Here is a 27,676-nt window from a genome sequence, read left to right as displayed (position 1 = left end):
TTGAACAATTGCAGCTACAGAATAAACCAACAATGTCCACAGAACCAAGATCTAGGTGTTCCATCCACACTGTGAGAAACAGGGGACTCATTGTGATACGAAATGAACAGATATGAAAGAGTTCCTCATCAAGGGTCTTTTATTCACAACCCTGAACCCAAAGCAGGGTTACATGCTGAGCAAAATGTTTTGACTCAGCTGGGAAAGGAACAGGCCATTCATGACCATAACTGCTTGGACATTGCAAGATGTTACTTTTGTACGTGGATACTGGACCCTCATGTATCTCCTGTTGACTGAGATTCACCTTTAAGCTTTAAGACCCTTTTAGGCCTCCAAGACATCAGTCCAGCAGTTAGAAAGATCCACACCAGAAAAGTACGGACTTGTTTGCCGTATGCTTGGAGCATGCATGTCGTTAAAGTACGGACTTGTTTGGCGTATGCTTGGAGCATGCATGTCATTAAAGTACGGACTTGTTTGGCGTATGCTTGGAGCATGCATGTCGTTAAAGTACGGACTTGTTTGGCGTATGCTTGGAGCATGCATGTCATTGGCTGAGAATTTGCTGGAGGGTTCAAACCTGTCAAGTTACAGAACCCCCTTCTGAGCATCAAAGAGAAGTGGAAATGAGTTGGCAGGCAACCATGAACAGCGTAAGTAAGACCATAGCTGTTTATTGGTCTTTTAGCAATTCTTTTTAGGAACAAACTGAATATTTTACTCAGGAATATCTGTAGTAACATTATTATTGCCATCAGGAATAATAATCATGCACATTTTGCTTTCCTAGTAGTATTCAGTACCTATCTAAATAATCATCTAGACAGTAATGCTAACATGAAGGATATGCGTCTTTAACAGATGGCCTGTCTCACAATAATCAAACCCCCCTTAAAAACCACAAGTCATGGGTCTTGCTCTTAATGTTGTCTTTTTTTCCAAAATGAAGATTCCAGAACTGGCTCCACTAGCAGCAGCTATAACAAAACTCCACATCAGAGAGCACTCGCCCAATCAGAAGACAAGACTGCGGGCCAAAGAGCGGTGTGCATCAGCGGGCCGAGAGCACTCGCCCAATCAGAAGACAAGACAGCGGGCCAAAGAGCGGTGTGCATCAGCGGGCCGAGAGCACTCGCCCAATCAGAAGACAAGACAGCGGGCCAAAGAGCGGTGTGCATCAGCGGGCCGAGAGCACTCGCCCAATCAGAAGACAAGACTGCGGGCCAAAGAGCGGTGTGCATCAGCGGGCCAAAGAGCGGTGTGCATCAGCGGGCCAAAGAGCGGTGTGCATCAGCGGGCCAAAGAGCGGGGTGCATCGGCGGGCCGAGAGCACTCGCCCAATCAGAAGACAAGACTGCGGGCCAAAGAGCGGGGTGCATCGGCGGGCCGAGAGCACTCGCCCAATCAGAAGACAAGACTGCGGGCCAAAGAGCGGGGTGCATCGGCGGGCCGAGAGCACTCGCCCAATCAGAAGACAAGACTGCGGGCCAAAGAGCGGGGTGCATCGGCGGGCCGAGAGCACTCGCCCAATCAGAAGACAAGACTGCGGGCCAAAGAGCGGGGTGCATCGGCGGGCCGAGAGCACTCGCCCAATCAGAAGACAAGACTGCGGGCCAAAGAGCGGGGTGCATCGGCGGGCCGAGAGCACTCGCCCAATCAGAAGACAAGACTGCGGGCCAAAGAGCGGTGTGCATCGGCGGGCCGAGAGCACTCGCCCAATCAGAAGACAAGACTGCGGGCCAAAGAGCGGTGTGCATCGGCGGGCCGAGAGCACTCGCCCAATCAGAAGACAAGACTGCGGGCCAAAGAGCGGTGTGCATCGGCGGGCCGAGAGCACTCGCCCAATCAGAAGACAAGACTGCGGGCCAAAGAGCGGTGTGCATCGGCGGGCCGAGAGCACTCGCCCAATCAGAAGACAAGACTGCGGGTCAAAGAGCGGTGTGCATCGGCGGGCCGAGAGCACTCGCCCAATCAGAAGACAAGACTGCGGGCCAAAGAGCGGTGTGCATCGGCGGGCCGAGAGCACTCGCCCAATCAGAAGACAAGACTGCGGGCCAAAGAGCGGTGTGCATCGGCGGGCCGAGAGCACTCGCCCAATCAGAAGACAAGACTGCGGGCCAAAGAGCGGTGTGCATCGGCGGGCCGAGAGCACTCGCCCAATCAGAAGACAAGACTGCGGGTCAAAGAGCGGTGTGCATCGGCGGGCCGAGAGCGCCCATCGTATCAGAAGACAAGACTAGAGTCGCTCAGTATTATATCTAATCAACAGCCCAAGGGTCAAGCTCATCAGCTGTTTAGCAGCAGCCTTACAGGAAAATGTCTTTTGATTTCATTCACATCCCCCTTGCAAAAATGGAACACAATTTCCGAATCTGATACAAAAAAGGGTTATCCCTAGAAATAGTAAAATATCTTTTCACAGTTTCACATTGTAAACTTCACCAAAAAAAAATTAAAAATGTTATGGGATAAACTTTTTATATAACTCAGTTTAAGTTACACAGCATGAATAAGAGTAGTTGTGAAGAGTAGTTGTCTTTTTCATGGGTGTTTTTTTCCCCTAAAATTCCATTTAAGGTGTCTCTGCTTAAATATGGCAAAGAAGAAATGATGTGTGAGGGTAATTAATTAACCATGTATTTCATTTATATTGTTGCTGCTTCTGTCCCAGCTGAAAATTTACAAGGCATGGTGACTAAATTTGGATCACACCATATTTCCTGTTTTTTTTGCTCTTTCCCTGCAATAAAACATGTTTTCATTCCAATTAGCACAAACACGCCACAGTATTTTTCTTTCTTTCTTTTTTTTAACAGACCCATAGTACTTAACAATCAAAGGTTCAGTTCTATCTGCATCTGCAGTAATTACAGAGTTTGTTGAAAACAAAATCAAAGTACACAGTGCATCCCCTGGCCTTGAACTGGACAAATTTACAAGAATAAAACAATTCTAAAACTTTGATCAAGTTTCCATCTTTTTACAGTTTTATAATAGAAGACAGACATAACATTTTTCTAACACAGTACAGTGTGTTAAACCTTCAGCAAAGCAGAGGCCTTCAGTGTTCTTCCTCTGTATACCTGTGGGTGGCGCTGCATTGCTGAGTCAGACTCACAAATCCGGCTAAAAATCCTTCGGCCGTAAATAGGTGAGCCTCACATGCAGTGAAGATAATTCTTCAGTGTTTTCCAACATTTTTAAGACAGTCGTCACTGCAGAAAGGTGCATCTTAAAATTAAATTTTATTAAAATGCTTTTTAAAGATTTTGGCACAATAATGTCCATATTTCACTGTGTTGTATATATATATATATATATATATATATATATATATATATATATATGTATATTTAATTTAAATATTAAAGTTCTGGCTAATTTGTAGTGTTTTTTGACAAATAGAGTGTCTGTGCTTTCATCTATATTCAAGGGTTCTCTTACCTAGAGAACCTTCAGTAGGAACAGAATCACAGTGTTACTAGTTCCCGTGTCCCTGTAACTGTAGTTCTGCTTGGGGACACATGGACAGGGGGACAGAAGGATGTCACCGCTCGTGTCTGGTTGTGATCTCGCCTCGCTCCACTACTGCCATGCTGCTCCCGTTCTCAGGCGGCTCCTTAGCGGCTGAGTCCAAGTGGAATTCCGCCACGACGGGACAGTGGTCCGACGCCACCCCTCCCCACGACCAGTTGTCTGGGATCCATGGATTGGTCAGGCCCTCCCGCACCACCCAGCAGTGCCCTGTAGGGGGCGGCAAACATGCATACAAAGGGACTCCTATGATTTGCCCACACTTGGGCAAAGCACTTGCCCAACAACGCAAAATGTTTAATGATTGCCTTACCTGTCCAATCTAAAACAGTGACAAATGTCTAACTCCTGCTCATGTACATATTAGGAATGAACCAAGCAGTGTGTCTTGGGCTAGACCCCAGATCTGCACTGGTACCTTCATAAATAACAGAGTAGACCACACTTAGTCAGTCTATCTTCTTCCATTATGGAAGAGTTGTGATCTATTCACAAGGTCTGGCTTGTAAACAGCCACAGCAGATGGCCACCCCCCATACCTGTGTAGATATTCTTGAGGGTGTGGGTGGCCCACATGTTGTCCACACACCGGGACCCTTGCAGGTTGTGTGTGCTGATGTTTGTGAACTGGGTGGGGGGGACCAGCGCGCTCAGCTTCTCCATTCTGAGAGGGTCCAGCTCCCTGCTGTCCGGGGGCAGGCCAAAGTCACCCAGCGCCAGCAGCAAATTCTCCCCTGACCCGGAGGAAGGAAGGTGCAGATTTCCCATTAAATAATATCACCATAAATAATCTCGCTTAACAGTACTATGTCCAGCCCCTTTAGCACTATGCCATCTACTGGTCGTTCTGAGAAGTGCAAGCTATCATTGACTTGGGGGTGACTGTATTTGTCCACCTGGAATCTGACCTCTGATGGTATCCCGAACGGCATCAGTGACATGAAGACTCCTGGAGTCATCCGTATGGATGTTCCCATTCTGCTCTCCCGGCTGGGTCAGGCCGAGGTGGAAATTCATAACCGTGAGCTCGGACAATCCAATCTGAGTATGGACACGAAAATAACCGCGTGTCAGGGCAGGAAAAAAATAGCTCCTGGGGGCAGCGCTGAGTGGCGAAGTGCCACAGTATTTAAAACCAATGGCAACAAATTGAAGCACACAGCTTTAGCACCTGATTAACCAAGATCTTAATAAGTGACGTACTTTGAAGCGTGCTAAGTATGGCTGAGGGAGGGCAGGCCTCCCGTTGCCGCTGGATCTCGGGCTCTCCAGGATGACCGCGTCCTTCAGCTCGATGCCGGAAGCACTGTTCCACAGGAAGCCAGAAAACGCCGCCCTCTGGGAAGAGGTGAGGCAGCAAGGGGGCGCTAGTGAGCACATTATCAGTGGCGGATGATACCGGAAACACCGAAGCCTCCACAGGTCAACAGTGGGATCTAGAAAACTATTGGGACCACAAACAGGAGACTGAGGGCAGTTCTGCAGAACCCTAACCCTAACCATAACCGTACCCGTATGCTCCAACCCTAACTCATTCTCTGCTAGTCTGTAACAATGGGCTACTATGTAAATGTACTGTGATGGGTTTTAAGTGCAATAGGAACAGCATCATGCAAATGTTCTCAATGCAAACAAGGTCTAAATAACCCAGAATTGGAGGGAATATTTCGTGCTGGAACGCTTCCAGACACAAGATCAGCAGAACAGAGAATGTATATCAGGGCACACAGAGACACATCTAAGAAGGCACTGCAGGGACTGTTCATTTGTTCACGGACACTGGTGATAGAGGAATTTGCAGATGGCATTTGTTGGTGTATGCAAAGCGCCTGGCGGCTCCACGCTTCCCTTTCCATCGTCCTTCCGCATCTGTGACTAATCTCATTTCTGAGAGCACTAATCTCACACCGAGCTTCTGCAAAGCAACCTTCATACCCCGGGAGATCTTGCTGGCATTTTTTCTTATAAAGGATGTTGGGGGAAGGGAGATGGAGAATGGATCATATAATCAAACACGATTAATCACATTTAGCCTATCACATCCTCAGACAGGAATATTTTAGAAGAGAATCCTATTTTCTCTGAGACTGGACCCAGATCATCATCAGCTGGGAGCAAAGTGGTTTGAACACTGAGGGGTTGAAGTCTCCACCCATTTAGGGGGAGACATGACTGTTGTGGGGGGGGGGGGGGGGTATGTTGCCCAGTTTTGATTATTGGGGGGTTAGAACCCACCCATCTCCATCCATAATAAACGCCCATAATTGAAAGCATCTCAATGGACTTCTGCCCTACTGGCAAAGTACACTGTGGATCTGAGCAGTGGTTCACCTACCTTGTGGATCTGGCCGGTGGGCTTGTCAGAAACGATACATTTCCAGGTCCCACGAGGGCCCCCCCACTTCTGGACGCTGGGCAGAGTTCCCTGGTTCAGCTCGGCACAGAACTGCAACATGCAGGAAAACTCGCAGGTCACCGAACAGTGTCTCTGCCAAGCCATGAACGCTACATGCGTCACCCACATCTCCATCAGTACCTTACATGCATCACCCACATCTCCATCAGTACCTTACATGCATCACCCACATCTCCATCAGTACCTTACATGCGTCACCCACATCTCCATCAGTACCTTACATGCGTCACCCACATCTCCATCAGTACCTTACATGCATCACCCACATCTCCATCAGTACCTTACATGCATCACCCACATCTCCATCAGTACCTTACATGCATCACCCACATCTCCATCAGTACCTTACATGCATCACCCACATCTCCATCAGTACCTTACATGCATCACCCACATCTCCATCAGTACCTTACATGCATCACCCACATCTCCATCAGTACCTACATGTCCTGAAAGTAAACAGAACCACCACGGATGGGTGTCGAAATTGGCCTGATGGTATTTTCACCAATGGTCACCATTTCATAAAGTTAAATGTGTCCTTGTGACATACATGCATGTGCATATTTGTAAATATCACCCAAAGTACATTTAAGTCATTATCCGTAGGTCTAATGAAACTGGAAGCCTCCTTCCCATACCCAAACAAATCTAGTCCATGGCATCACAAGGGCTGTGCCCAAATAAAAACTACCAACAGTATTTGTGCCAAAGAAACGTATCCAGCAAGTACAGCCAGAAGGACCTGCTGGGTGACTGACCTACATACCTTGCTTCCCGGTTATCATCTATACTTAACCTAGAAAGAGGGTTTTTACAGCCCTCGCCCCCCTGTAGCATGCTGGAGGCCCCTCCAAAGCCCCTCCCACTACCACATCGCTCCCATTTCCCCCCACCAGAGAACTACAACAACCAGTTTTTCCAGTTCTGCTTTTTCAGAACCCCCCCCCCCCCCCGCCCCCTTGGGGTTTTGGAAGGTTCTGGAGATGGAGCCACAAGGCCATTTGGATATTAGAATGTCAAAACTGAACCGGAAAGGTAAGATGGTACAGAGATCTGTCCAATTCCCTCAAGGACAGGAAAGACAAGAAGGTCAAGAGTCTCTGCGAGATGTCAGAGTACACGTTACGCAGCGGGAATGGAGGGCGTGGTGCTGCTTTGGCGGAAGCTCTGTAACCCTGGGTATCAGCTGACTCTCACTACAACACCTGTTACATCACCTGTGGGAAGAAGCCTAGCTGTGGGCCAGACCCAGCTTTGTGAGGGCTGCCCAGATGGGAATGCAAGGTCATGCATGGCCACCTGACAGGTGGTGAGTTACACTGTTACTCCAAGAACCCGAAGGCTGTCCATGTGGCATCTTCATGCTACAGTACGCACTATGACAGGAGATAGGGATAGTGGTCAGGAAGTACCACTGAGATACCCAGAGCAAGGTACCACCCCCAAGCGCAGCTCTCCAGGTGCTGAATTAGCTGCCCCTGCTATGTCGCAATGTCACACAAGGCTCAAATGCAGAGGACACATGTTGTTGTTGTGCTGTGGTGTGTCAACAATGACAACTAATCACTTTTAGAAGCCTTTTCATCTGATTGCTCAGTGTGGGAGGTGTCTGGGCCTGTCGTCGGAAGGTCGCTGGTTTGAGCCCTTGGCAGCATAGTCACATGTCTGTCCCGCCCCTTAAGGCCCTTAAAAGGCCGGAACACCCCAGGGATGCCAGAAAATGGCCTGACCCTGCATCCAAACCCGAAGATTCTTTCTCAACTGTGTGTGTCTCGAAGGAGAGCAAGATGGGATATGCAATAAGAAGAATTCCCAAGTACCTGCAACTAAAGCATCACTTCACAGGACGATTTTGTGGAGCTGCATGACCACAAGGCTTTCAGAAATCTTCACACGCCGTTCCGTAACAGAATTTTCCACTACTTCAGCTTCACTGAAAATAATGGTTACTGCGAGAAATATTTAACAAAAAAATTGTGTTACACCCCCGCTGGAGGAAGGAGAACAGTCCTTAGAAGGAGTGGTATTTTCCCCCATCGCGGTAGGCGTCTGTTCATCAGCTGAGGGGCAGAAAGAGGAAAGTGAGAGCCTTTCTGCCAATTATTCACTGATTACTCAGGAAAAACACAGATCTGCCGATGTGAACAGGACGGATCCCCCATTCTCTCGTCAGTGTCCAAAAATTCAAATTAGCGAGTGATTTCAGTGAAAGAAATTAAATGAAAAGCAAATGAAGAGGAAGCTTTGAAAGTTTAATGGCTGTCAATCCAGGCTTCTGTCAATATGATTTGCTTGCTAACCTTAGGCCAAACCCACAGAAACTGTTAGGTCACATGACTCCCTGTGGACCTTAACAACAGTAACCAAACACGAACACAAAAACGCAGATCTGAGTTCTCAGAATGAAAAAAGGGCGTGATGAAATTAATGTTGTACAATTCTCATGAACTGAAGAGGGCTCATAGATGAGAGGGTGCTTAACTCAGGGGGTGGGCTGGGGGGGATGGAGTAAGGATGGGGGGTGTAGGATAATGGAAAAAGCATTGCAGATGGGGCAGCTCTATGAGTCATAGAATCGTGGCCCGACTCCTGTGATTCCTTATTTAAACCAGGACATACCCAAAGCTCAGACTCAGAAGCCATAAATCCACCCCAGGCAGCAGCTCGGGAAGCAAAGACGAAGCCAGACAAGTCCATGTGACTATCTGCTACACCTCTGTCTCCCGTCTCACTGCTGAGGGCTATCAGCTCTAACCTTTCCATTCTGAATACAATCATACACACCAGCTTCCTGTAAACAGCCCAAGTACCTCTCTGTTAGCAAAAGAGCAGAATGCAACATGCACTTAAATATATGCTGTTATTTAAAATAATAATAATGAACTGTATTAATAACTGCAGTGGACATTTTATAGGACATGGAACTTTGCTATAAGAAAGGTGGCTGTTCCAGTGAATGCCAGTCTGTCATCACACAGATTGTCTGCTGCAGTTTCCACTGGAAAAAAAACACTGTTTACATCTATCTGCCTTTTCTTCTGCTGTCCAGCGAAAGTGTCCTGATTGGACAGTCTCAGAATTCCAGTGCTCTCCAGGGTGATCACCTTTACGGATCTCTGTGTGGGGCGATTAGTCAGACGTAAGGAATGCAAAGGGAACTGATAATGCGTGTGTGTGTGTGTGGGGGGGGGGGGGGCTCAGCAGACAGGAAAGGGATTCCCCATGCCCCCCCAAGTTAAAATTCCTCCAGTTTAAAGCCCAGTGAGGCCCACTAAATATTTCCTTTGACCAGCAGAAACAGAGGCCAGTTTCTTGGTCCCTCCGGTGCGAGTCACAGAGTAAAAGACCAGAAGCATTTAGACCGTCAGCATAGCATCTCTTAGTAGTGGGGAGAGATACATGAAGATGAAATGTGCGGCAGGTTGGAGGAAGAGTGAGAGATGGATATAGTGAGAGTGGTGGTCAAAAACCGCCTGGCGAAACAAAAAGCCATTGTTTGAATTTTAAATCAGCAAGTACTTAAGAGCCAATGATTAGGTCATTATTACAGCTCAACAGCGTTATGCAGCAATAAAGTGAAGTCAGCTGAGAACCTGAATCTCCTGAATGACCAGGTTATCCCATCAATTGGTTTTTTATTTCCTAATGGCATGGACATATTCCAGGACGATAATGGCAAGATTCATAGGGCTCCAACTGTGAAAGAGTGGTTCAGGGAGCATGAGGAATCATTTTCACACATGAATTGACCACCACAGAATTGTGATCTTAAGCCCAGTGAAAGTCTTTGAGATGTGTCGAAGAAGACTTCACGGAGTGGTTCAACTCACCTATCATCAGTGCGAGATCTCAATGAGAAATGAATGCAAATCTGAATGAAAATGTTGAGATGTTGCATAAGCATATAGAAACAATGCATTGAAGTGTGTGACTTTTTTTTGGCCAGGTAGAGAATGTCTGGAAATAGAAGAAAAAGAAAGAGAGGAACAGAGAGAGGGATACAGAGGGAGGCATGGGAAGGGCTGGGTAGGGCACTCAGATGAACTGAGGTGGATCACATATGTACAAAATAGATATGGCCTCTGGCCGTCTGGTCAACCTGCACAGTCAGGAGTGCATGTCAAGCATTTCCAAGCTCAGCCCAGACGTGAGCATAAGCCTCAGCTATCTCCATCCAGATCCCTGTCCGTGACGGAGCCATACGCTGACAACAAAAATGACATCCGCTAAAACAGCTGGGACAAGTCTGGGAGAACAAACCCCTGGGCATTCCTCATCAGTGATCCAACATGTGCAGATCACAACAGCCTCATTAGCGGGAATATGCACTGAGGAGGAAGGTTATGGGGGTCAAGCTCAATCATCTCAAGAACATTTAGGCTTGAAGAGTTGCAGGAAGTACAGAGAAAAAGAGCCAGTCTGGCCACATTATTTAGTTCAGGAGAAAAGCTGTCAGGTCTGATATTCAGACTGGATACACTGAACCAGTCCAGAACCAGATTAGACCCAGTCATGAATCAGAACAGAAGTGGTATTTGATAGCTCATCCAACCACAGACCAACTCTGCCTTCATGCTATCCCTTAACTGGTGTCTTGTGTATCTTGGATACTGGATATTTTTGCAATTGTCTTTGTATATGATCTGAGTACCTCTCATTTGGTTCTTGCAACGTGCTTGTAACATTTCTTGCAGCGCCTACCCCAACATTAACAGCCATTCATTGGAATCTCAGTCTAGCTGCACTCATGCCTAATTGGCCTCCTTACAACTGTATACTTGTAATGTACCAGCTGTCTTATTTGTATGCTGCTTCGGACAACAGCATCAGCTATATGCAAATGTCATGGAAATGTGTTTGGCATTTCCTACAGCAGTGTCCTCGGGGAACCCCAAACAGTCCGTGTTTTTGGTTCCGCCCAGCTCCCCCCCACACAGTCCATGTTTTTGGTTCCGCCCAGCTCCCCCCCCAAACAGTCCATATATTTGGTTCCGCCCAGCTCCCCCCCCAAACAGTCCATATATTTGGTTCCGCCCAGCTCCCCCCCCACACAGTCCGTGTTTTTGGTTCCGCCCAGCTCCCCCCCCAAACAGTCCGTGTTTTTGGTTCCGCCCAGCTCCCCCCCCAGACAGTCCGTGTTTTTGGTTCCGCCCAGCTCCCCCCCCAGACAGTCCATGTATTTGGTTCCGCCCAGCTCCCCCCCCACACAGTCCATGTTTTTGGTTCCGCCCAGCTCCCCCACTACATAGTCCATGTTTTTGGTTCCGCCCAGCCCCCCCCCCAAACAGTCCGTGTTTTTGGTTCCGCCCAGCTCCCCCCCAAACAGTCCATATATTTGGTTCCGCCCAGCTCCCCCCCCACACAGTCCATGTTTTTGGTTCCGCCCAGTTCCCCCCCCAAACAGTCCATATATTTGGTTCCGCCCAGCTCCCCCCCCACACAGTCCATGTTTTTGGTTCCGCCCAGCTCCCCCCCAAACAGTCCATATATTTGGTTCCGCCCAGCTCCCCCCCCACACAGTCCATGTTTTTGGTTCCGCCCAGCTCCCCCCCCAAACAGTCCATATATTTGGTTCCGCCCAGCTCCCCCCCACACAGTCCATGTTTTTGGTTCCGCCCAGCTCCCCCCAAGGGCCAGGTTGAGAAACATTGTCCTGCAACACTGGAAGCCTCCACATGCATACACAGTGCGTCGTACCTTCTCGAGCGACTCTCCATCTGCCAGGTCTTGAACTGCTAGCAACTTGATGCTGTAGAGAGTAGAGGAGAAATTGACAGTTATAAGGAGCAGCTAAATGCAAATGTCATGGAAATGTATTTGGCATTTTCTACATCATCATTCACTGAGTATGTCGAAATGTTGGCTTTCACCATCTTCAGCAGAGGACAGGGGTATCTTACTGGCACCTCTGGTGTGGAACTGCAACTGAGCACTCGCACTAAAAGGCTACCACAGTGCCAGCTACTGGCAGGGTCCTGGTAAAGCATTCAAAACCTTCAAGAAGAGAAACACATCATATTGTCGGACCCCCTGGGCCACTGTCAGAACCGCACCAAAGATCCTGCTGAGACATCCATGTTGCCATGGCAATGGTGTCATGTATTTGCGCGGCTGATGTTCAACTGTGCGTTGTGACAAAAACAGCATTTGGTGTGAAATACGAACAGGACATACAAAGTTGTCATTATGAGAATCAAGTAGGAATTCTGGGGAATATCCAGTTTAGAGGTGTGACTGAACAGGGGTATTACTCATTAGTCCACATGGTAAAGCTCACTCCCACTAGCATATCTAGGCCTTAGGGATTTGCAGAGATACTTTGGGTACTTTGGGATTATAGAAAAGCAGAAGGATGGATCGGGGCAAAATAGCTAAGAAAATAAATACAGGCCAGTCTTATCTTGAATCGTTTGTATCATTTTTGTCTACCAACAATACACACTGCAAAAACCATATATCCATCAGTGTTAATATCCTCTATTTCTCCAGAACAGGCTCCAGGGTTGTTGCAATGCAATCTCAGGAAGTATCGCTCACAGGAAAGCGGATGTAGGAAGGAAGAAATCAGAGCGGCCCATGGAGGCAGAAATGAATGAGTTCTTTTACACATCGACCCATTAAAGGAGGGCCATGCGGAATGTTCCATGGAACTCAACTGACCCTTACGTAGTGCAGAATGAGTTGTGCTACTTACACCTTTGTTTTCTGAGAAACCACCCTGACTATCGGCGAGATTTTGGGCAGGTAGCAAGGAGCGGATTCCCCAGGGTGCCGGCAGGTGATATTATGGCGCGTTTCCATTTGCCCTCGGAACTCGGATTCCGAGTTTTGAAGCCAGAAGTGACGACGTGCGCACTCCTGTTTCTCAGGGATCTGAGAAATATCTTGGACAGCACAGAGCATCCCGAGTTCAGAATCCAAGATGGCTGCGCCCTTTATCAACAGAAGGGAAAGTTGTAGCTTTATACTGTTTAAGCACTACTTCTCATTTGTGGCTCATTAAATCGTTCACACACACAATACCGTCCAACTTATCTGTGGACGTGCTACCAATTAACCATTGTTAGAATTGGATTTCATGATAGTCGGATTATATATGGTTTTAAGGTAGTTCCGGCTAATTGTAAGTGAACGAAGATAAAGGCCATTTAAACTGAGGTACCTTAAATCCGACAAGTTGTCCGGCTAAGCAAAAAATCTTGCTTTTTCAAATGGGTCCATGGTATTGCTACTTCTGTGGCAAATGAAACGGGTTTCCCTGAGTTTTTAGCAGATGTGACGTAATCTTGGAATAAGAAAATCGGATCCCAAGGCAAATGGAATACAGGACTAGTTTGATATCACGCTACAAACTCATAAGATGGTTGATCTCCTTACTCTTGGTTTAGTATTGTTTGTGATCATGAGCTTTCCTCTGTCATTTTAGGAAAACCGCTGGCCCCTTTCCCGGGAGGAATAAACACTGCCTGCTTCCCCTGGGAATGAGTGGCACTTCCACAAGGAAGCTACCGTGATTCTGGGGGGAGAGATCCTGAGGTAAGATGCAGGCTTGGACTGGACCACATCCAAGCAGGACGCTGATGACTCCGACTGACTCTGTACTTCACCAGAGCCTAAGCCATCCTGCATCTGCTGTCTAACGTCAAATTTACCACCGCAGTTCAAGCACTGAATGGAATTTCTATTAATTACTGGGTCAGTCTCACGTGGACAAGCAGCTATTTATGAGTCTCGTTTCTATTTAAACTATTTAAAATTAATCTGATTCATGTTTGAAAAAAGCTGCATTTAAGTATTAGCACAATGTGATATTGGTGAACGAGCTATTTCCGGCTGCCGCTACATGGCGTAGTTTTGAGTTTACAATGTTATGTACTGGCTTGGAGGTGGATTTGTGACTTTCTAAGCGCTATAGCTGTATTATTCACAGTCGACTTTTCATTGATGCAAACTGTCTTAAGGCACTAAAGGTCATATAATGCGTCATAATTTACTTAGCAGCTTCTCCTTCAGTCGTACCGCCAAAGACATACTCAGCTCCGTATTTCCAAATCCCAAATCCCAAGTCTAAAGACACAGGCTGGCAAACAGTCCAGATTAATCAGAACCAGGTTCCGCCCAAATGCAGGCCAGCTGGCCAAAAGAGTAGAGGTTACAGTAGTTCAAATAAATTCAAGTGAACTGAGATAAGTTTTTCAAACCCTGGTTGCCCAATCAAAGATCCTCTGCACAACACTGGCAAAGATCTACATCTCAGCGCCCTACACCCATACCTACATTCAGCATACACCCATACCTACATTCAGCATACACCCATACCTACGTTCAGCATGCACCCATACCTACGTTCAGCATACACCCATACCTACATTCAACATACACCCATACCTATATTCAGCATACACCCATACCTACGTTCAGCATACACCCATACCTATGTTCAGCATATACCCATACCTATATTCAGCATACACCCATACCTACATTCAGCATGCACCCATACCTACATTCAACATACACCCATACCTACATTCAGCATACACCCATACCTACATTCAGCATACACCCATACCTACATTCAGCATACACCCATACCTACATTCAGCATGCACCCATACCTACATACAGCATGCACCCATACCTACATTCAACATACACCCATACCTACATTCAGCATACACCCATACCTACATTCAGCATACACCCATACCTACATTCAGCATACACCCATACCTACATTCAACATACACCCATACCTACATTCAGCATACACCCATACCTACATTCAGCATACACCCATACCTACATTCAGCATGCACCCATACCTACATTCAGCATACACCCATACCTACATTCAGCATACACCCATACCTACATTCAGCATACACCCATACCTACATACAGCATACACCCATACCTACATTCAACATACACCCATACCTACATTCAGCATGCATTGCCCCCCTGGCAATGGGATTCACCTGTTGATGTCTGAAGGACAGAATGGTAGCAGGCTTAGGGACAACCAAAGCCACCCTCCAAAACTGCATCCCATTGGCTCCATTCCACCCAGCTTGTTCTGCAAGTGGCATCAGGCCAGTCATTATGTGGGACTTGATGTACATGGGATCCCCATTCATTCCATGTAGAGTGACAATGCCACTGATTCTTATTATACAAGATTCTCCAAAGATCCATTCATCCATTTCCCAGCTGCATGTCCAGCAGAGTCTTGCTGGGGGGGTTACTGTACCTATCTCAGACACATGTCCTACTTGATTTCCAAAAAGAACAAATTGAACAATATCTATATTAGCAACTAGTACCTAGGCCTGTACATATTCCTCACTGTAATTCAGGAAATATCATTCAAATGAGTGGAACATAACAAAGCAAATCCTCAGATAATCCTCAGGGATGTCAAATACAGCCTCTCCCTAGGATACAATGGGGTTACGTTCTGAGAAACCTACCGTAAGTCGAAAATATCGTAATGCATTTTAATACAGTACACCTCACCTAACAAACATCATAGCCTAGCCTAGCCTACGCTTACATTAGCCTACAGTTGGGCAAAATCATTAACACAAAGCCTATTTTATAATAAACTGTTGAATATCTCACGTAATTTATTGAATAAAGTACTGAAAGTCAAAAATATTTTAAAATACTGTAACACGAACCACCATAGCCCAGGCAGCATCTGCACTTTCAATCAGAACAATACTGCCCACGTACATACCGGTAGATCCTTAACAGCATCCAATTCGATTAACACACACTGGACCTGCCTGCTCATGTGTAATCATAAACTGAAACAGTTAAACTCTGGTAAACCCTTATTTCAGACAGAGGTCATGTGGGAAAATACAGTCTCATTATTGTGGTTTCAAATTCCATAAACAGACACATGCCAATACAGATATGCAAACTCTAGACTCCGGTCATGGGGTTCACGTTCTCAACTGACTTCTTGCTGAATTGAAAGCTCAGGCCAGAGGGTATCTGTTGCTTGAGATCTTTCTGGAAACAGGCCTTATCGCTAGTAAATGAAGTGGGATACCACGTACAAACCCCATCTCGAAATATCTTACACACAGTAATCATTAGCTGGATAATTCCTGTAATCGCACCACACTTCAATTAATTTTCTGTGCAAACAGACGAAGACGTGTCTACCTGCTATGGAGTTCTATTTACTGTACTAAAGCCGGTACCAAGCCCCGGGGGGGGGGGGGGGCAGGCAGCGGCATCATCGCCATGCCCCCCAGCTAGGAAGCCTGTGAGAGCAGCACCAGCTGCAGCCCGAAATCAGCCCCAGCTGACGGAACCTTCACCTCCAACTCTAATGTGCTGCTTCAATGGATTTTCCACATGACTGCATTTGACCACATCTCCAAACGGCTGAGCCCCCGGCTGGAAGCCCCCAGATATGTGTGTGTGTGGGGGGGGGGGGGGGCATATATATTACATTGTGAGGCCCACATGTCCCCACAGTGTGATAAAAACCTGTTATTTTGACTTTATGGGCACATTTTTTCAGTCCCCAAAAGGGGAAACTCAATTTTATTAAAATCTAAGACTGCAATGAAAAATCTAAAAATGTCCTGTATTTTGTTTAGTGACTTATGGTTAAGGTAAGGGCTGGGTGGGGGTTAAGGTTGTCATTTCTGGGATTAGGGTTATGCCCATAGAAATGAATGGAGAGTCCGCACCAAGATATGAATATAAAATGTGTTTGTGTGTGTGTCTGTGTGTGTGTGTCAGTGTGTGCGTCTGTGTGTCAGTGTCTGTGTGTGTGTGTGTGTGTGTGTGTGTGTGTGTCTGTGACCAGTACTGCTTCATTGGTGCTGCAGTTTGGGGAGACATATCATTCCATCAGAATTCTATTTAGAGCAAAGTGCCCTGTTAAAAAAAACCTTTACCGTTCTATTCCAGTCTAGACAGCATCCTCCACGTTCAGACCAAGCTACACCTGATACCCCCCCGGAAAGGAATCACCAGAGAGGGTGGCAAGTGGAAAGCTGAAGAATGAGCCAACCTTCACAGAAATGCGGCTTTATGGGCAGCTCAGCTGGTGACTAATTGTGGCGTCACTTTGCAATGAGGGAAACTCAGCCAGCATCCAAGGTTAAAAATAAAGACCTATCATCTCTACCAGAGCGGCCATGTTTACTGCCCTGTTTTTGACCTGAATTTCCTGACGCAGGCGAAGGAGAAAGGTCCCCCCATGTCGTCATCATGGGATTGATGCGATCGTCGTGTCCGGTAAACAAGGGCTGTAAATGAAACCGTCTGATAACAGTTCAGCTGACTATAGTGGCAGCTGTTTGATTACAAAGGTCAGACACCTGGCCCTCACTTTATCATTTCAGCACTTGTTTTTTTTTTTAACCCATTTTTACTCTTTGTTTTGCAGTCCATCCGTCTGTCCAGCCCCCCCCCACCCCCCCCCCACCACATCAAAACACCACAGCACCATTACGAGGATCGGTACTACCTGGCAATTACAAAGTCCACCTGTTTCATCTTCTCGGAATCCCTACAGAGGGCTTCATCATTAAACTATGGGAGATATCTTGCCTCTCATAGCACCAAACAGGCTTGTTGACCTGACAAAGCCTGCAGCCTGTGGTTTGGAGAAGATCTGAGGAGGGTGACCTAGGACTCATACTTTTTGTGAGCCAGACTAGCAAGTCAAACTGGTCCGGGGGATGGGATGCAGCGGGGGGGGGGGGCTGGGGGGGGTGTGGCGCGTTGGGCCACCGTGCCCATGCATAGGTGCCGAGGCTGACTGAGGGAATTCACTACCGCGCCCTTCAGCTAAACCGTAAACCCCCAGTTGGCCCAGGAATCATGTGACCCTCCTTTCTCCAACGTATGTTGCTTTGGATCAAATTCAATTCAATTTATTTTTATTAGCACTATTCACAACAGTCACCCCAAGCCACGAAATAAAATGTTTTAAAAAATCCACTTCACATAGCTACAGACCTGCAGTGGTGGGGACGTTACTCACAAAAGTGACCCATTACAGACAAAGGTGGAAAGTTCAGGTCCAGAAAGTACAAATCCAGACCAAGGTTTTGTTTCAACCAATCTGCAATGGATTACTTTTGTCAGTAACTTCCCCAATACTGCAGATTTGGGAATGATTTGGGGGGGGGGGGGGGTCTAAATTAAGCTATATAATTACTACCCAGCAGTCCCCGGTGGTATTTATATTTACTGTTATGGTAATCCGATTACAGGCCCTTCCTGTCGTACCACAATAGCCTGCTCACATGTCAGGCCACAGAGCAGCATGATTCTCACCACCGACAGCGTTGCGCTGCTTTAACGCCCCGACGCGGATGCTGGTCAACGTTCACCGCATTTATCTCTGTTGATGAAAGTGCCGGAAGACCTCAGTTTGAGCCAGACCCTTCCTGAGGCATCGGAACGATCATTAGAAAAAAACCCAGAGCAATCTGGGCGGAGATGATTAAGGGGATTAATGATTAAATGGAATGGTACTGTAGCTTAACGGTGGTTCACTGTACCATTCATTCTGCTAAGCTGGCAGATCAAATAAAGGCTGAAGTCCATTGGGGAGAAATCAATACCTACACATTGAATCATTTGAGAAAGTCACGATAACTAAGCCAGCAGTTTATGTTAAAATCCCAAGACATTCAGCTAAATAATCCCCCTCCCCAGTTCCTGCATTTACCTACTCTGGGTACAGTTCTGTAACAAAGCCCCCTACCAGTCCGCACTGGAAGGAAGGTAACCTAAAACAGACAAGACGCATAAAATGAAATTAAACCAGAAAAGGCCAATCAGCTTCCAAGCATTCCAAAGCAGCTCAGAGACATCAGAGACACACACAGGATTGGGCTAGGTGTACAAGACGGAACAAGTATTAGAACGAGTAGTGAAAACAGCATGACAATCTCAAAAACAAGAACAGGGTGCGCCAGGCCCATATAAATGGTATTTGTGTATTTCAATCAGATGTTCATTAAATAATTTGAAGTTGTTACAGAAAACAGAAGTTCCTGAAGCTGAACTGAGTACCTAACATTGGCGTCCCCATGATTTAAATCAGTGGTCGTCAACCAATCGATCACGCTCGTGGGAGTTTCGCTTAAACAAAAATGTTGTGAGGGCAGAATGAAAAAAATTATTGGTTCAGAGAGATGACCAATCAGACCGTAGAGGAGGTGGTTCCAAGCAACTAGAGGAGGCAGGACCAACCAATCAGGTGTCTTGGTCCCACGTTGATCACAACCAATTAGTTGAACTTTCAAACATTCTAAATCAATCATGACAAACCTACAGAGGAGAATCGCACCCCCCCCCCCCAGCCACCTAAATTTATTGACAGTGATTATTGACAGGGTCAATAATGTGCACAGACAGCTCCCCAGGCTATTTTCTTTGTATAAGTAGCTCTCTCTGTTAATAAGGTTGGAGACCCACTGCTTTAAATCACCTGTCTTCCCATTTTATAAGCAACCAACAAAGACGCGATGACACATTAAATACCTGCCTGGTAAGAAAACGGGTATCTGCGTCGTGCCGAAAGGAGACCACAGCTTGGCCCGCAGGACGTAAGCTTTAACCCCGCGGCCGATGCCAGGGCTGAGCAAGAATGTTGATTTCACAAGCTCTTAAGAAAAAAGAAATCAATCTCTCGCAGCTACCTTTCTTGGCAGAGTGAGTAGATCTTGGGATTGACCCAGAAACCCATTCAGGAAATGATCAGAGATACAGCTACAAGAATAATCAACGTAGTGACCAGAGGCACAACAAAATGAATGGATAGTTTTAGTGCAAATCATGCAGAAATCAAATGCTTCACACAAGCAGCCGCTAAAATGCTTTGCACGTGTGATGCTATTGTTCTCGCACAGCTTGTGAAAACAGGAGCCTCCCACTCCCGTTTTCTGAAAGACCCCGCCCACCCTGCTCCTGATCGGAGGCGGACATTTCCGTGCGACTGAAATAGCTCTTTGGCAAGATGATCCAAAGCACGCTAGGTGACCTTTCGTACCTGGGAGTCCCTCCCTGGGCCCTAGAGGTGGGGCAGCAGAACCAAACCCAAATTTCTGATCACGGAAGAGCTAAACAGATAAGCCCAAGCAGGGAGATAAAAACTAAACATACAGATCGTGATTTTTATCATGGCTACATGTAAAAACAACTAAAGGGGCAAGATAAGTTTGATTGTGGATACACTGAGGTCCCGTGTTGTTGCTGCACTCAAACACTGATACATTTAAAGGTCTCATTGTCATACCAGAAGGGTGTCTTTGAGTAAAGAAAGAATGTCGCAAGATAAAGGGAGGACTTTCATTCATGCCACTTAAGTGCTTTCTGAGTAACGTATTAAAGGAAGGATTCCAGGTTTCAGGACAACGCTCCTTCAGTCTGAGAGACGGAGAACAAAGGCTTATACTCACATATGCAATTCTAAGAACTTGTGGCTCTAGGGACGATCAAAGCATTGTCACAGAGAACACCTTATAAGTCAATAAGCAGTACGGCTGCTTAAACAGGTGGGGTCGGGCGAGCTGTACACAGGGCCAGCAGGAACACAAACAGCTGTGTCACAAGGCACCTCTGAGACCCAATAAAACATAGGCACTTGCAGTATTGTGTGGCACAGTAACCTAACAACCATTACGACTATTGACACTCAGATCCTTAAAATAGTCACAAACATTCAGCAACCTTCTTCATTATTCAGAAGTGTTTGTTAATGTGTTGAGGAATTTAGCACAGTCAGAAAAAAAAAAAGAGTATCAATTTGTACCTCTGCGTGTCACTGGCGCTATACCCAAGTGTAGGGTCTGCCAATTATACCCCACACTCTCAGAAAAAAGGTAAACATTTGTACCTTTGCTTGTCACTGGTGCTGTACCCTCAAGGGTGTGCCAATTGTACCCTAGTTGTTAAATGTACCTTTTAGTCTAATTTAATACAAAAATGGACTCTGATGAGCATCCCCAAGATACAAGCACATGTTCCTCATAGTCATTTCTGCATCTTAAAAGGTACAAGTACCTACAGCTAAGGGTACAAATGGCAGACCCTTAAGGGTACAGCCCAAATGACAAGCAAAGTACAAACTGGTACCCTTTTTTCTCACAGTGCAATCAGGTTAAGCATGGTTTTATCTTGGTGATCTTCTTGAGCATTTCAATTGTTTTTATTTCCCCATTTCATTGGTGTCTGCATCAGGCAAGTCGTACACCTGCTGCAGCTCCCATGATTCCACCTGAGGAATGATCACCTTTATTTAATCTGGGGAACCGTCTCTCTCACCACTGTAATGGCTGGGAAGCCTGCAGATGCCGTGTCCTTCAAAGACCAAGTTTAGGACCTTGTCACTGATCATTTGCCAGTCCTTTGGTATAAGTGCAGAATGCTGAAGATACATTACCTGGTCGGTTTAATTACGTCATATAATAGAAGATAAGGTTGTCATGTAATGTAATGTGTTGTTTTCTGTGTGTCCTCCACAAACATGCTAGGTCCTTGTACTTTACAGTTTAGTGCAACGCTTTTATATTTAATATTCGTTTACACATTTTAATATGTTTTAACGATATTTAAACGATAAAATAAATCTTCCTATTCTGTTCTGGAAAAATGGCTTTTTTTAAGACCAGAATTTTGCGTGTACAAAGAATGCACTTTAAAGGTGTACGGATAAGTCTAGAACAATATAATTATATAGTTTTATTTATATATGTAAGAACTCACTCGTTTTCCAGGAGCGTCATGCACACGACTTCTTTAACTCCGGGATTATTGGCTTTCTCGTTCGAGCAGCATTGCAGGTTCCACGTGGCCACCCGCACCACGGCTTTGCCGTCACGCAGGCCGGAGAAGGGCTCCACGACGGGCCGCGCCGAAACGATCTGCGGAGGTCCTCCCGGGGGAAGATCAAGGTCCTCGCTTTGAAGGCTCACCGACGTCGGACTCGAGTGCGATTTGCTCGCATTCGTCAGTCCCCCGTTGGTGTTGGTAGATTGGGTTCGGGATCGGTCCACGAAAACCTGGAACCTGATCCTGTCCAGCAAGGATGAATTCATGTGGTCGACTTTGACTAGATCGTCGACACTTTTGAATGGTCCGTGGACGTTGCGATAGACTATGATGTTCTTGGCTGTCTTCTCGGTGATTCCACGAATGCTCATGAGTTGCGACGGCGTGGCAGTATTGATGTTGATGCCGGTACTAACCGGGTGATCGTGGTCTTTGCGCAGGGACGAGGGCGAGTGCTGCGACGAACCCGTCCTATTGCTGACACATATCTCCAGCTTAATCACCTCCAGCTTGGTCGCGCCGACCCCGCTCACCAACGCCAGATCCTCCACTTTCTTGAACCCGTCAATGCACTCCCGGTACTCCACGATGTTCCGCGCCACCGTACGGTTCACCCCGGGAAGGGTCATCAACTCCTCTTCTGTCGCCGTGTTGATGTTCAGTCGCTCCTGGTTCACCAAGATGTGACTGAAGTTGCACGCAGCGCTGAACTTGCGTTTGTTTTGACAGAAATCCATCGGGTCTTTGGGGAGCGAGCGGTGACAGCCCAGAATCCCCCCCATCTCTACATTAACTACGGATCACATGCACACGAAACTCTGATGATTGCAGAGGAACCAAAGAAGAACCAGTCGGTGCACATTCAGTATGGTAAGTAAGGCAGCGGGCTGACAGACTCCGACCGAGCCAGCTGTCAGCACACGACATCAGCGTGACCGCATTATAAATGTGCAAACAAGTATATCAGTCAATCGAGTCTATTCTGGGTCGCAGTCCAGAAACAGTGGCAGTCAGGCCACTTACCAGGGAGTGAGATCCCCTTATCCCTCGCGAGTCTAATTGCTGTTAATCCTTCGGGGCTTCGCCTCCCTTGCCTTCCTGCATATGCCCGCTTGTGAAGTTGAAGGCATGGGCGCCGGTGTCGCTGCCACCTTTCCCTCCCGCCCCCCCAGCCGAGACTGAGCGGCTGCGCACGGCTCCGACTGCAAGCGTCAGGCTCTCTGCCTATACAGGCGGGCGGGGGCGCGGCTTCGGCCAGGCTGCTTAATCACGCTCGTCAGGGAGGATTTGCGTTAAATGTTACCGGAAGCATATCAAAGCACCACATAATTCAACTACTTATAATATTATTTGCAGAACATCTTATTTCCATTTGTGAACGTAAATGTGGCAATGAAAAATACGTCTATGTGAAATTAATCTTTCAGGAACCTATCACGTCAGCTGCAGCCATTAATAAGGGAGATAAATCATGACTAAGTGGTTTGATTAAATTGTCCCCTGATCAGACAATCCTAAAATTAAAATCAACCCCCAGCCACGGTCCTTGAAACCGGGGGTAGGCTACTGACAGTGTTCAGGGTTGTTGCATATAATGGCATGTATGAATGAACCGAAGTTTGTGACCAGAGCGCCTCACAGCCATCCATCCATCCGTCTTCAATACCAGCGTGTCCTGTATATTACATTCAATGGCAGGTGGAACCTGCAAAGGTTCGTCGCAGGAATGATCTCAGTTTTAAACTTAAACTTAAGTTTTAAACCTTAGTAGCTGTTGTTAAAAGCACATGATAAAGAATAGTAGCAATAAAATATTTAGTACAGGTTACTTCGAACCATGGAGGTCGTTAAGTTCAGTTACTCCCAAGTATTTTAAGCCGATGCCAATCTTCCTTGGAGAAAACACGTCAAGCCCCAGGTAAACTTTACTTAACCCCTGATCATTTCAATAGCTAGAAGCCCCCCTGCTTCAAAGAGAAACAAAACATCTAAATTCTTTTAAAGAGAGTAGGGCAAACTTTACGCAAAGCACCGAATCAGCTCCTCTTGGTTCCATTAGTATTACTTGAGAGTAACTTATGAGTGTTCGGGATAAACAGCGCTGATTGCGGTATAATACGGCTTTCTGGAGGATTTGACATGTCAATGGAGACCGACTTGCTGTGAGGGGATTTTTCCGTGCCCTTAATCTCCCTGCTTATTACAGTTGGCGACTGTGCTGGTATGAACTGCAACAAACTGCATTACGCCGCGTCAGATGTCTAACATAAAAGTCGCCCGGTCGTTGAGGGAAGCCTTATAAGCGGCTTTGCTAGCCTGGGTAAAGTATGAACAGATATTTATGAGAAGCTGAAGTCCGTACTTCGTCATTAGCATTGCTGGCTGACATTCTCCACCTGTGACCACGAGTTCGTGCACATTCCAGTTCCAGCAACTGCATCATCACATCATGTACAGTGATAAATACCACTGGGCCCTGAACACCACTTCCTGTACACTGTCTAACGCTACAGCGTTAGGGTTCCGTGTCAGAGAAATGGGCCCTGTTTGGCGCTGTTTACAGCTTTCGGCGTTAAGCCTCGTACAGGAAGAGGCGAGGACAGAATGTCTTCACTTTGCATAATGAGTCTTACTTTTCCATCCCGCTTAGCCCAGTACATCCTAGGCAGCATAGCAGACATGTGCAGAGATGTGTGTGTGTTGGGGGGGGGGGCAGCTGGTTGTGTCTGTGTGCCTGCCTCTTTTGCCTAAATGATTTTGGATTGAAAATGCTTTCCCCATTTTAAGGTTGTAAAGGCCCCTTTTTAGGACAATCAAACAAAATTTGTCTTGTGGGACCTCCCCCCCCCATTCAAGCCCCTGCCTCTCAAAAAGTCTTTGCATAACATGGGCCACACAGGGGACACCCTACATAGGGTGCTAGATAATCATAGAGCCCACACAGGTGACACCCTACATAGGGTGCTAGACCATCATAGAGCCCACACAGGGGACACCCTACATAGGGTGCTAGACCATCATAGAGCCCACACAGGGGACACCCAACATAGGGTGCTAGATAATCATAGAGCCCACACAGGTGACACCCTACATAGGGTGCTAGATCATCATAGAGCCCACACAGGGGACACCCTACATAGGGTGCTAGCCCATCATAGAGCCCACACAGGGGACACCCTACATAGGGTGCTAGACCATCATAGAGCCCACACAGGGGACACCCTACATAGGGTGCTAGACCATCATAGAGCCCACACAGGGGACACCCTACATAGGGTGCTAGACCATCATAGAGCCCACACAGGGGACACCCTACATAGGGTGCTAGCCCATCATAGAGCCCACACAGGGGACACCCTACATAGGGTGCTAGACCATCATAGAGCCCACACGGGGGACACCCTACATAGGGTGCTAGACCATCATAGAGCCCACACAGGGGACACCCTACATAGGGTGCTAGACCATCATAGAGCCCACAGTCTATGGGGACTTTAGAGGCAACAATTTGCACAGACTGCAAGAAGAAGAGCAGTCCAAGTACTTTGCAAACACTGGCAAAACACGAGGAAAACATGCAGACTCCATACACACACACACACACACACACACACACGCACACACAGAGGTTTGTAATTATATCTTTGTGGGGACTCTCCATTCACTCTAATCCCAACATGACACCTTTAACCCCTACCCAGCCTTAACCTTAACCATAAGTAACCAGTCACATATTTTTTATAAAATTGAGGTTATCCTTGTGGGGACCGTAAAAATGTCCTCACAAGGTAAAACATTACAGGTTTTTATCACATTGTGGGGAAACCTGGTCCCCACAAAGTAATAATTACAAAAACATATGCACACACACACACACACACACACACAGACACAGGCACACACAGATACACATACATGCAAGTATATGCACGTACACACACACACACACACATAAACACACAGCAGGGGTGGGATTTAAACCTCCATATCTATGAAGGAGTGAAACTAACGCCACCAAGGAACTCAGCAAAACATAAACGATGAATGTGACCATTACAAATAACATTGTTTTTATGATATACAGTGTTTCAAAGAAAATTAGAAGGCAGACAATGAAAAACAACAGCTATATAATTACACAAAGCACAAATCACAGAAGCGAACATAGAGCCAACGCACAAATCACATGCACCCCACTGAGGCAAAACCGTCGCGTAAACAGTCTCCTAATGAATGGGGATCTCACCGTTTACTTCATGTTAACAGGCAGGACAAGTAGAAACTGACAGAAACAAAGATCTGTCACTTCAAAGCCGAAGCGTAGCAAGGCCCCCACTTATTTTAACGCTGAGCATAAATTTATCGCGAAGAGGAAGAAATAACAAGTAGATGGAATAGGAAATTATAGCCACCAAAAATAGTAATAATGAGGTCACAAAAAGATAAACAGAACACCGGAATGGTGAAGCTGGTTATATCGGATTGCCAGTCATGTGCTGTGAATTTAAGAACGGCATAGGAGTTCTGGTCAAAAATAAGGAGGTTCTGAACCTGCGTTTATCCAAGCAGCAAGGAAACAAACCATCTCTCCAGTCCACTGCTGGGGGGCTTAAAACAGGGGGCCCTGACCCCCCCCCCCCGGCCTGCTTCTCAGTGATGACCTGTTATGTCGGCTTTGTAAGTTATAGAATACCAGTGCCAGTGCCAGAACCAGCGCCAATACCAGTGCCAGTGTTGTTTGAAATGTGAACTGGATTTAAAAGATTTGGGATCGGTTTGTTTTGTCTTGCTTTTAAGCAGGTCAGCATAAAGCTGCACAAACGAGCCTACGCACTCGTCAGCGGTGATTAACAATCACAAAAAAATTATGAATAATTTAATGCAAAGCACAAAAACTTTATTGATAAAATCTTGAATTATGTTTGCGTTTTTAAAACAAAAAGCTTATATCTGAGTTGTTCAATAGTAAACAGACAGGTGGACGTGACTCTGTGAAAGTTACCTCTGATTTTCTTCACTGTTTATAGACTTTCGTTTGCACTACAGACACAACATATTTTCTTAAGAACACTTTACCTATAAAACACTTTAAAAACAACCTTTGTTGACCAAAGTGCTGTACAAAGTTAATAACACAAAATGAACACCAACACATATAAACGGACAATCCAGTCATGAATACTTTTTAAGTCTCCCCAAAGACTAACGAATAAAAATCGGCTTGGAAGTGGCCCTGATTTGGGTGGAGAGACTGTTTTATAGCCTGGGTGCTGCTGAGGAACAGCAAGCGAAAGCTGCTGAGACGACCTCAAGGATCCTGCGGTGGGCGGCTGACAGAGTAGATCGACCTTATAGGAAGGAGCTAACCCAGTTAGGGATTTGGAAACAATCAATGCAATTATGCCTGCATTATAAACTCTGTCATTCAACTTTTAGCCTAAAGGTGACTAAATGTCATCTTCATGGTGGCTATATCTCAGAGAGGTTATAAAGAATCCAGATCTGGTCAATGGTGGCCAGCTGCCTACGGGATCTGTCTGATCTGAGTCATGACATCACACTTCCGACCATGGGATTCGAACCAGTAACCTTTCGATCAAGGGCGCAGAGTCTGAATCTGCTGAATCTGCTGATCCACACCCACACAAAGCCAAGCAACCATACACCCACACAGAAACACCCAATACCAACTCAGTCAGTGAGTGACATAGATCTCTCCCTCCCCATTCAGTTAAACAGCAGACAGAGCAGACAAGCTAAACCTCTGTCCGGGCTGGATAATTTCGGCACCAACGCCCTGTGCCATGGAGACGGTTCTTTTGTAAGCCGACAATCCCATTACATCACTGGGTCAAGCAGTGAGATTTACTGCCTCACCCCGAGTCCTCCTGGGTTGCTGGG

At 46.5% G+C, this 27,676-nt stretch overlaps 1 protein-coding gene across 2 annotated transcripts; it reads right to left on the bottom strand.

Annotated features, from left to right (window-relative positions):
• Positions 1-121: 121 nt before the first annotated feature.
• On the bottom strand, positions 122-22,956 carry LOC111842746 (endonuclease/exonuclease/phosphatase family domain-containing protein 1-like). Of its 2 annotated transcripts, none has more exons than XM_072706045.1 (7): positions 21,710-22,956; positions 11,654-11,705; positions 5,873-5,983; positions 4,741-4,875; positions 4,434-4,578; positions 4,077-4,271; positions 122-3,747 (listed from the first exon to the last, which is right to left on the bottom strand). In XM_072706045.1, exons 1-7 carry the CDS (start codon positions 22,555-22,557, stop codon positions 3,551-3,553), a joined length of 1,683 nt encoding a protein of 560 aa, XP_072562146.1. In that variant the 5' UTR covers positions 22,558-22,956; the 3' UTR covers positions 122-3,550. The 2 variants fall into 2 exon arrangements, with proteins under 2 accessions (XP_072562146.1, XP_023665431.2); XM_023809663.2 differs by having other exon boundaries at positions 4,446-4,578.
• Positions 22,957-27,676: the final 4,720 nt, after the last annotated feature.

The sequence above is a fragment of the Paramormyrops kingsleyae genome, chromosome 23 (genome assembly GCF_048594095.1).
Source record: "Paramormyrops kingsleyae isolate MSU_618 chromosome 23, PKINGS_0.4, whole genome shotgun sequence".
In the NCBI taxonomy this organism is placed as follows: Eukaryota; Metazoa; Chordata; class Actinopteri; order Osteoglossiformes; family Mormyridae; genus Paramormyrops; species Paramormyrops kingsleyae.
This window is presented reverse-complemented; position numbering and strand designations above follow the sequence as displayed.